The sequence below is a fragment of the Triticum urartu genome, chromosome 7 (genome assembly GCF_003073215.2).
Source record: "Triticum urartu cultivar G1812 chromosome 7, Tu2.1, whole genome shotgun sequence".
Lineage (NCBI taxonomy): Eukaryota > Viridiplantae > Streptophyta > Magnoliopsida > Poales > Poaceae > Triticum > Triticum urartu.
Genome location: NC_053028.1, coordinates 157,356,905 through 157,368,201, shown reverse-complemented (window position 1 = coordinate 157,368,201; position 11,297 = coordinate 157,356,905). Strand labels below are relative to the sequence as shown.

At 46.8% G+C, this 11,297-nt stretch overlaps 1 protein-coding gene across 1 annotated transcript; it reads right to left on the bottom strand.

Annotated features, from left to right (window-relative positions):
* Window positions 1-1,930: 1,930 nt before the first annotated feature.
* On the bottom strand, window positions 1,931-4,329 carry LOC125522668 (amino acid permease 6-like). Its single transcript, XM_048687714.1, has 6 exons — window positions 4,091-4,329; window positions 3,707-3,940; window positions 3,517-3,610; window positions 3,197-3,414; window positions 2,812-2,954; window positions 1,931-2,724 (listed from the first exon to the last, which is right to left on the bottom strand). The coding sequence occupies exons 1-6, from the start codon at window positions 4,173-4,175 to the stop codon at window positions 2,077-2,079; spliced, it is 1,422 nt and encodes a 473-aa protein (XP_048543671.1). The 5' UTR covers window positions 4,176-4,329; the 3' UTR covers window positions 1,931-2,076.
* Window positions 4,330-11,297: the final 6,968 nt, after the last annotated feature.

The window sequence follows — 11,297 nt, the reverse complement described above, 5'->3', positions numbered from 1 at the left end:
AAAAAATCTTTGGTTAGAATGACTTCTTTATGGATGAACCACATAAAAAATTTAATTCGAAGCATGACTATCTTGCCAAAGCCCATCTTAGTTATCAAGTTTCCACCATCATTTAACTAGGAGGTTAATATTCTGCTGACGCAGTTCTTTAACTCTGAGTCCCCCTTTACATTTGGATCTACAGACTTGGGACCATTTCACAAGGTGATGTCTTTTTTATCACTCCCCTCTTGCCAGAAAGAACAACGTCTACGTTTATCAAGCCTCTCAATAGAAGTTTTGGTAAGCAACAACAGAGACACATAGTAGTAAACGATACTGGACAAGGAGGAATTGGGCAAAGTCAACCCCCCCTCCCCTCCCAAAAAAAAGAAAAAGAAAAGCTGAAACACTTCTTTATCGACAAAATGCACAAGTTTTTATCGACAAAAGGCTTGCACAAACATAAGTTGATGAATTTATTCTCAACTAGTAATATATTTCATTCACAGTTTCGTCTTTTTTCGACAAAGGGTGGATTTTATGGGCGGTGATCTGCGCCGGCACGCCGGCCCAACTGTTAGGCCGGTCGAACGCCAGCCACCCGATGCAGCGAGCCGGGACCGTCTGATCTGGCATCTCAACCCTGACTCATTCTTTTTCCGGTCAAAGCTTTCAGAAAAAAACGCCACCCCCCCCGCATGCAGTCAAACTTCCTTCTCCCGCCGCTGTGCGTGCCCCCCCCCCCCTCCCGATGCTGCTCACGGCTCGCTTCACCAGCAGCAACAGGCAACGCCGGAGGCCCGTCAGTAGGCACCGGCTCCAATGTCGCGTGTGCTAGTTGTACCTTTGGCTGAGCAGTTGCAGCAAAAAAAGGTGCCCGCATGGAATGCTCTAGCACCACCGGGTCATGTAGCAAGAAAAACGATGGCCGGCGAGTTGCAACCGGCGATATTTTCAAAAGCTGGCAACGACGATTTAGAATGATGCAACCAGCTAAAACAAAAGTTGCAACCAGCGATTCGAAAAGCTACTACCGGTGATTAAAAAAGATGCAATGAGCTGACACAGAAGCTGGAACCAGTGATTGAAAAATGATGGAACCGGTGTTGGAAAAGATGCAATCGGCTTGTCAAAAAGCTGCAATCGGCGATTGGGAAAGCTACTATCGACGATCAAAAGAGATGCGACGAGCTGAACAGAAGCTGGAACCGGTGAATAAAAATGCTGGACCTGGTGATTAGAAAAGATGCAATCGGCTTGGCAAAGAGCTGCAACCATTAATTTTGAACTGGTAACGGAAAATTCCAAAAAAATTGCAACCGGCAGAATAGAAGGATATAACCGGTGATTTGGGAAGCTGGAACCGGTGGTTTCAGAAAAAAGATGCAAAAAAATATCGATTTGGACAAAAGCTGGAACTAAAGTGATATAGAAAAGATGCAACTGTTTAAGAAGACAGCTGCTAACGGGATCCAAAAAGCTACAACCATGTGGGCAGTCCAAGACGCTGAAGATCTTTCACCGGCGACATGGGAGATTTAACTGAAGCCGAGGGTCGCCGGAGATGCAAAGGACATGGCCATGGGTTGCAGCACGACCTGCTGGATGCGCTTGATGGTGGGAGCTCGCAGGCACAAGTTGCAGACGAAGATGAGGGCCAGTGACCTCACCGGCATCGATGGTAGCATGTGCGATCGGGGAAGTGAGGGAACACGGGAGGGGAATCCTTTCCGTCGTCAGCGAGAAAAATGAATGGATGCAAACGTCCGTGAAAGGATAAGGCAAGATACTGAGCGGTTGGATTGGACCCTGTCAGTCACGCACCCAACTGCACGGGAGAGACCGTATGTACTGCTAGCCAGACGATGAAAATGAATCGCACGAGTCGCGCTTGACCGGCCGAATTTTCGGCCGGCGCGCCGTATACAAAAGTTTTTTGGATTTTATTGACTCAAAATGAAGCATTAAGTAGATACAAACACAATAAGCACACACCCGGTCTTTACATAGCTAACAACTTCGTTTTTTTTCGACAAAGGGTGAATTTTATTGACTTAAAAGGTGGATTTTATTGACTTAAAAGGTGGATTTCATTCACAGCTTCGTCTTGAATGGCACATAGTTGTTGAGTGATTGGGTGATCCCCTGCACGGATGCGACGGTCACTGCCACCGTCACCGCAAAGCACGTGAAGCTCAGGCTCTGCAGCACCACCCACTTCTTGGAAAACCTCTCCACTTTGCTCTGACGTTTGTACATCTCCACGGGGAAGTACACTGTGAGCGGCCAGAATGCGAGCGCGCCAAGGAGGCCAAGGATGGCATTGAAGAAGGGCATCAAAATGGCAAGGACCGTGCTTACGGCGACGAACGCCGTTCTCCACACCAGCTTGAACATGCTGACGCTGAAATTGCCACCGGCGAAGGGACGGTACTGGCGGACCACGAAGTCTGAGCCCGGCCACCGCGCCGCAGCCCAGCTCTCCACGGCGGCGTAGATGGGCTGGCAGTAGAGCTGGTAGGCACCGATGAGGTGCACGACGATGCAGATGTTGGCGAAGTCGATGAGCCAGAATGGCTCGTAGAAGCCGAACCCGGTGAGCATGTTCCCCGGCGCCGCGTTGCCGAAGGCGGCGTAGCCGAGGCAGCCGCAGAGCATGTAGAAGGCCGTGGTGGTGGAGACCCCCAATAGGTTTGCCCTCCTCATCGTCTTGTTCTCGGCCGGAGGCGCCTTCACCGTGTCCTGCATTTCCAGTTACACGCCATTAGTGACCGTAATTTACGAGTTCTTTTTGCCAAACGTGTATGTGAATCTTTGTGACATGCATGCCTGAATTTCTATGAGAACCATGGAGTATGAGTAGGCGAATGCAATGTTGCCGAGCGCTTGCAGCGTCAACCATATCTTCTGGGCCGAATTAGTGACGTCTACCCCAATTTCAGTGCCGCCCATTGTTGTCTTGCCAGTAGGACCTGCCATAATTACATCAGGGAATAGGGAGTGCATTAACGCATTGATCTCTTGGTAGGAATGTTCTTGATTCTATACCTTTTTCAGTTTGTCTAATTCACATCTAGATGTTTTTTTAAGGATGTCACATCTAAGCTACCTTTTTTCAACCGGGCTTCCCCCCTTTTCATCAATTCTTAATTGCTTAACGGAAATACAAAGTCTGTTATGACGAACCAGAAACATGACCCTCTTGATTCTCTACCTGATATGGTCTGTGCCAAGGCGAGGCCAACGCCGATCGCGGAGTAGGAGAAGGACATGACCGCGGCGAGGATGGACAGCCAGGCTATCTCGTGGAGGTTGGGGAGCTGCGAGAAGACGATCTGGGAGATCCCAAACACGGCCATGTACATGGTGGTGTACACGCCGCAGTCGGCAGAGTGGCCGTTCTTGTGGAAGCAGTCGGCCTTGTACAAAGCCCTATTTGATCATCCCACCAGAAGAACAAACAAGGAGTTCAGGAGATCGAAAGTGACATAAATTAGCTCAAAATTGCATGGGTGAGTTAAGTCGGTGGCTTACGCGGCACTGATCGATGCTGTGATGGTGTACCCAATTGCAGTTCCAACGAGATTGACGTACTGGCAGAGGCCACAAAACCACACCTGCCTGCTACCTACATTTGCAGGTCAAGGTACATAGCAGTGTAAACATTGCCTGAATTCACAGAGAAATTTACTGGTTTGATGTTCACGCCACAGGCATGCGGTACCTAGGTAGGACTGGACGGCCTCCATGTAGGTGTAGTTCCTCTTCCCGGTGACGGCGTCGTCGCTGCGGTAGCAGTCGGCGAGGAGCGCGGAGGTGTAGTACGTGACGGCGGCGAAGAGGAAAAGCGTGATCGACCCGGCGACCCAGCCGAGCTGCGCCATGGACCAGGGCAGGGACAGCACGCCGGAGCCGATCACCCCCGTTATGATGTGCGCGCTCGCCGTCCACACCGTTCCTGCTCAAGCTCAACCGCGAAGCCGACCGCACGATTTAGTCGAAGATAATTAGTGCAGTAGTTTCGAGCAGAGATGCTAGATTGATCTGCACCAAGAATGAACGCGTGCATGGGAACAATGAAATAGAGAGTCGGATCTGTGTTTCTTGCCTGTTCTCTTGGGCTTGCCATCGTCGTCGACGGAACCATGGCCGATGACCCGCCGACGGTCCGCAGCGCCGTCTCCCCGGGCCATTTGGCTAAGCTGGTGTGACGGAGTAGAGCGTTTGGCCCCGGATTCCGTCCTCACTATATTACAGCCACGTTTCGGGAGCCGTACGCAGCTCACAAGGAGACAAAGAAGAAATCTAAGGAAATGTTTCACTAATTCCAGTATGATCGTGCTGCTAAATCTCTATCTTTATCTTCCCTGTCTGTATCTATATCTACATCTCTATCATTATATCTCTATCATTAAAGAGGAGTCTGGACATTGTTTAGACTTAACTTTTGTCCCTCCATCCAAAACACATTAACTTAATCAAATATAAAATCTTATCAAAACCCCAACTAAATTTAAATTGGTCTGATCTTGCACTGTCCATACCCAAATTAAATCTTACCAACCATAACTAAGTCAAAACTTTTTTTAATCTCTCTACTCATACTCAAATCAAATCAAATCTTACAAATCTCTATTATTTAAGAGAATACGTACATCGTTTGCGACTCAGGATTCATCCCTCCGCCCAATATCACGTACTGCATCAACTCAATTAAATCAAATCTTACCAACTCAACAAAATCACACTTTTTCTTGTCTTCTCTTACACACACCCAAATCAAATCAAACCTTATCAAATCCTCAAGTAAATCTAAACTTACTTTGCTTCGCCCTACGCATAATCAAATCAAATCTTACAAAATCCCTACTATTAAACGAGTGTGTATGTCTCTTGGTGAAAGAACTAGAGATGTGGAAGCGTATGCATCATCGCAGGGACGCGTGCGTGTTAAATAGATCAATAGATTACATGGTGCAGCAGGTTTGTTTCTAGACTTGACCCATACTCCAAGCTATATAAGAGATAGGATCTATCTAGTCTAGCAACTTGCCTACATACAACACAACACGCACACAATACATTGCGACATACATGTCACGTTACACACCTAAACAAGCCTATCATTTAACATCCTCCCTCAATCTAAACACGTCAAGGTTGAGATTGTTCTTGAAGGCTTGAAGTTGTCGAGCTTGTAGGGGCTTTGTGAAGCCATCAGCAACTTGATCTCCTGTTGAAATAAATCTAATGTACAAGAGTTTCTTTGCAACTCGTTCACGAACAAAGTGAAAATCAATTTCTATATGCTTTGTTCTTGCATGAAACACAGGATTTGCAGAAAGATAAGTTGCTCTTAAATTATCACACCATAAGCAAGAGACACATGGTCTTGCAATTTCCAATTCATCTAATAGGGTTTCTACCCACATTACCTCACATGTTGCATTTGCCAAAGACTTGTATTCTGCTTCAGTGCTAGAGCGCGAGACTGTAGCTTGCTTCTTTGCATTCCAAGACACAAGATTAGAATCAAAGAAAACAACAAACCCACTAGTAGACCTTCTGTCATGAGGGCATCCTGCCCAATCTGCATCAGAGAAGGCACTTACTGTTGTTTATGATGACTTGCATATTTTCAGGCCAGTTCCAGCACTTCCTTGGATATACCTCAATATCCTTTTTACAGTTTTCCAATGCAGAGATGTAGGAGAATGTAAAAATTGACAGACCTTATTAACAGAGAAAGCTATATCAGGTCTTGTTAAGGTTAAGTACGGTAGTGCCCCAACTACACTTCTGTACTTTGTCCCTTCCTCCGGACTTAGCAATTCTCCTTCATGTAATGACAAGTGTTCAGTAGTAGACAGAGGTGTGCTAGAGGGTTTACAATCTTTCATCCCTACATGTTTAAGAATCTCTTTTGCATACTTTTCTTGAGTTAGCAGAATACCGCCATGTGTCTTTTTTACTTCAATGCCTAGGAAATAGTGAAACTCTCCCAAGTCCTTTAAAGCAAATTCACTTTTCACGTTCTTAAGCAAAGCTGAGGTGGCTTCTTGAGAGGAACTAACAACAATTATGTCATCTACATAAATGAGCATAAAAATGATCACCTTCCCTTTCTTGAAATAGAACAAGGAGGTGTCTCCCTTTGAAGGTCGTAAACTAAGTTGTTGTAGCTTTGTATTCGATCTTGAGTACCAAGCCCTGGGTGCTCGTTTCAACCCATATAAAGATTTATCCAACCTACACACATGTTGTGGTTTAGTATCATCCACAAAGCCAGGTGTTTGTCGCATATAAACCTCTTCCTCGAGAACGCCATGTAGAACGCATTCTGTACATCCAGTTGGTGGAGACTCCATTCCCTGGACACAACAATAGACAGAGCCAGCCTGATAGTGGCTGCTTTAACAACTGGACTAAACGTATCCTCATAATCAATGTCATAGCATTGCTTAAAGCCTTTAGCCACTAATCTAGCCTTGTACCCATCTATAGTCCCATCAGATTTTCTTTTGATTTTATACACCCACTTACAGTCTATAATATTTCTACCTAGCCTAGGTGGAACTAGATGCCAGGTTTTATTTTTCATAAGTGCATCATACTCTACTTCCATAGCATTTTTCCAGTTTTTATCTTGCAAAGCTTCTACTGGATCACGAGGTTCTTGAGTGGCAGCAAAGTTTACAACTTTAAAATTCTTATCATACCTGACGGTTCCATCCATAGGAACCACGGGCTTGAATATACCTCGTTGTGCACGTGTATTTGGGTGTTCAAAAATTGTAGCCGTAGAATATCCAGCAGCCGGCGCAGAAGATCCACCACCTCGTACTGTAGTAGTCGCGCCAGAGGATTTTCCTCGGCTGTAGTTCAGTCGAGCATAGGATCGCGTGCCCGAGATGGGACCACCGAATCTGGCGCAGGCGACAGGCGCGCGGAGGACCGTGCACCATCATTACCTATGGTAGATGGCGACCCAGGCCCAGTTGATTGCTGTCAGCTGTCGGTGGAGGACGCACCCACATTGGTTCCACCGCCCCGCACGAGCGACCCGCGCCGCGTGTCACGCGCAGACGGTTGCCCACTGATCCAGCGCCTAGCGATGTCGGGGGATTCGGATGTGCCTGTGTCAGGTTCTGCGCCACTACAGATCTCTCGGGATCGGGCGCCGCAACAGGATCCACCTCGGTTCTCGTGTCAGTCCAGTTTGGACTTATACGCTGCATAAAATCATGATTTGGAGTGTTGTTTTTTTTCACTGTTTTTCTCAGCGCAGTCTCCATTAGTAGCAGGATTAGGATTATTGAACACATGATCATCAGCAGAATACTCACCCCATGATCAGAAGGATTTAATAACTCCGGAGGAAGCAATAGAATTTCAGCACGTAGACGAGCGCCGGCATTTGGATGAAGACTAGCAAAGGGAAAAATATTTTCATCAAAAATAACATCTCTAGAGATATAAACACATCCAGCAGATATGTCAAGGCATTTAAAACCTTTGTGTAGATTGCTATACCCAAGAAAAACACATTTCTTAGACTGGAAATGAAGCTTGTGATTATTATGGGTGGCCAACAGGCACACCCAAAGATTCGAAGAATAGAATAGTTGGGTTTTTCATAAAATAATTTCTTAAAAGGTGTCTCAAAGTTGATGACCTTGCCAGGAAATCGGTTTATCAAATAGGTGGTAGCAATGAAAGCCTCATTCCAAAATTTTAGGGGCATGGAGGCTTGAGCAAGAAGAGATAAACCTACTTCGACAATGTGTCGATGTTTTCTCTCGGCTGACCCATTTTGTTGGTGAGCGTGAGGGCACGAGACATGGTGAGATATGCCTATCTTGGTGAAGAAGGAGTTTAATTTTTCGTACTCCCCTTCCCAATCTGTTTGTAGAGCAAGAATCTTGCGATTAAATTGTAGTTCTACTAGATTATGAAAGTCATGGAACTTTTGGAAGACTTCAGACTTGTGTTTGATTAAATATATCCATGTGAATTTACTGAAATTGTCGATGAAACTCACATAGTATTTCTTTCTTCCTAATGTTTCAACAGTAGGACCCCAAACATCGGAAAACACAAGTTCTAAAGGAAACTTTGATTCACTTATTGACTTAGGATAAGGCAACTGGTCACCTTTTCCTTTTTGATAGGCGTCACATATAGAATCTTTATTGAAAGAATTGGCACATGCACTACTCCAGGATGGTCCAAACGCGGCACTACGATCAGAGACCCTTCGACAAAACTGTGTGCGATACCATAATCGCAAACAGTGGTGTAAAAAACCGTTAAAAAGGTGCAAAACGTTTGCGATGACGGGTGCATCAAACACGGTTCAGATATTAGTTGCATGTGCGATGCAAGGCATACGGTTCAGTTCAATTAACTGTTTGGGATGAGGAGGAACAAAAGAAACGGGCAGCCAGATGAAGGCGTGTGCGATATATAGCATACGGTTCACTAGGATGCATTGTGTGTGATTAGGCAACACAATGAAAATGGTTAAACTGAATAAGATGTGTGTGGTATGCGGCAAACAGGTCCGTAATCAGAAATGTGTGCGAAGACCAATAATAATATGGACGATTGATGCTAATAAGCCATGTGATTTGCTCTGTCTACAGTGGAATAACATGTATATATATAACTGAAATAAACATCCAATTACATAAGTGACTATACAGATCATTTGCACACACCTCAATAAACAATTGCATGCATTTTAAAGTAGGAGAAACGATCGTCTAGTCATCTACTTCTTGTGACGCTCCCGCCACTGCTATGTGGCTCGATCCCTCGTCTGGGTCAGGAATAAGACAGTTCCTCATGTCAACGATCCGCATGTACATCTCGTACCTTGTGTACGCGTCCATGGCCGTGTACTTGACATGTTGTTCATCCAGTCTCTCATGCCACACATTGTGCCAGGCATTCCTGTCCTTATTGCTCTCATTCTTCATCTTCATGTAGTAGGGGTTGATGATGGCCGAGGCGAGGTCAACCAGGGAGTTCAGTTTGTTTTTTCGCTGCCCCAGACCTTGTAGTCGTGCTGGATGTTGACAAGATTCGGACATTTCAAGCCCGAAACCTTGAGCGCTTTTAGATCGTTGGTGGTGTTCATTGCAGTGAAACTGTAGTCGGAGCTATTGATAAACCTGGAGAAACACTCTCAAGGTGTTGTGGCCAGGTGGTAGTGGTAGACGAGGACGTCATGTCGCACGCACAACTGGGCAACGACAACCTTCTGATCTTTCCCAGCACGACCCATGGTGTACCCGAGGTCTAAGCCGACCACTTGGTACTTGTCCTCGGCAAGGAACTGCTCCATAGTTTGGATGGAGCTCTCCACCGAGACCGGATCATTCTTGTACACCATCGAGCCTTCCCCCTCACGTGGGTGTCCAGGACATGTTGCGTGGTGAATTGCCCGCCATTGTCGTCGGCCGCTGGGAGCGCCATTGGAACCGCTGGATGTCCTCTCTGTATGTGTCCTCATGGGTGTGCTTATGTGTCGTGTGAGATGAGAGATGAAGGTAAATGGCCGCAGGAATAAAAGGGGGCCAGGCGGCGTGGATTTTCGGCGCGTCCGCATGGTAGTTTTTGCAGCGGGTAACTGCATCGTCGCGCCGCGCCCAGCGCAACCGCATGCACACGAACGTGCGTGATCATGCGCCGGCCCCGAACACTCGCAGCGCGCGTGGAGGGACGAGGGAAGAGCACTCGGAGGGACGCGAGAGAAGAGCGCGCGCGGCGGGACGCGAGCAGAGCGTGCCACGGCCACCTGAACCGCAAGCAACCACACGCATAGTGCAGTTGAACACGCGGGAAATGGTCGCCTACAAGCCGCGTAGAGAGCGGCCGTGTGCTACCACCTCCGTCTAGTCTATAGTCCCCTTTATAATCTGTGCCATACTTTGCCCTCAAATTTAACCAACAAAATATTAATGCATGTTATAAAAATTATATAATTGGAAGCTATGTTCAAATACGAATCCAACTATATAATCTTTGGCGACATGCATTTGTATTTTATTAGTTAAATCATACTTATAAATCAGGATGGGGTATAGTAGGTAATTAAATCGCAAACATTTTTTATTAATCATATGTGTACGTGGCCTTTCGTCCTCCTCTCGCACGTCTTGTCACCCCGCTGCCGCAGACGGCTTACAGTGCAAGCTTGCGCAGCATGCGGGGGCGTTCTTTTGGTCAAATGGTGGCGCCAATGAATCGTTGGTGAGCTCGTTCCTGCGCAACCTCGCAGGTTCCCGCGCAAGCTTCCCGCCTGACTCGGTGAAATCCCCCAAAATCCCAATGCTTATCCGCCTGCTATTAAAACCCTCACGGCCGGTGAGTCCTGCGTTGCATTTTCCCTTCCCTCCCTGTAGCTTATATCGTCTGCTTCTCCCACAATCGCCAATGGCACCGGTCCGTCGTCGTCGCTCAGCCACTCTGCCATCATTAAAGGACAGCTCCAGCTAAGAGGCTACACCGCGGCGGCGGTGCAGTCCCCGGCGTAGTGTAGTGCGTGTGGCATCCCTGTTGGGTGTGCGCGGAACACCCACCACATGCTCCGCCGCCGGTGCCCGTCGGCAGCTATTGCCAGCCGCCGTTGCTGCCACACCACCGTCGAAAGCCAAGGCCATCGCCTGCTCCGCCGCCGCGGCCCGAAGGCGGGAGAGGTAGAGGGCATTCAAGGTGAGCGTCGCTGAAGCTGCAACAGCGGCAGGCACCTTATTGCGGTTGCCCAGCTCATCGGTAGGCTCCTCCTCCTCCGCCTCTTAATGAGTGCGCTCGGCAGAGGAGAGGCAGCCGGAAGTAGTACAAAGCCCCTCCGCAGTATTTAGGGGCTATTTTGTTCAGTTCATCTGACTATAGATGTGGTGAAACTATACAACATACTTAAAATTAGCTAGTATATATAGTTGAACTAGCTATTTCAGTACGTGGTTGGCAACAATTGGGGAAAAGTTTAGTCGGTTTAGCTGTCGAGTTGAACTGTTTGTATAAATTAAGAACGACTGATTAATCTATGAATGAAATCTATACTTAATTACTGAATATTAGTTGCAAAAATTAGATACTGCTAGTGATTTTTAGCTTCATATTTTGACAAATCGCAGTGTTACAAGGTTAACAAATGGCAATGTTACTAGATCAACAAATATCAATCTTTCCAGTTTGACAAATGGTAACATACTCAATATGACAGATGCAAATCGCACCAAATTGTTTGTAAGTGGTTACACACGGGTCATCCAAAAAAACCGTTTGTGTTGAAGAGATGCACAAAT

Coding starts and splice junctions, on each gene's coding strand:
- LOC125522668 (XM_048687714.1), bottom strand. CDS start 4,175: ATGGCCCGGGGAGACGGCGCTGCGGACCGTCGGCGGGTCATCGGCCAT. Junction 3,611..3,706: donor GGCCGTCCAGTCCTACCTAG/GTACCGCATGCC, acceptor CTGCAAATGTAG/GTAGCAGGCAGGTGTGGTTT. Junction 2,725..2,811: donor TGGTTCTCATAGAAATTCAG/GCATGCATGTCA, acceptor CTGGAAATGCAG/GACACGGTGAAGGCGCCTCC.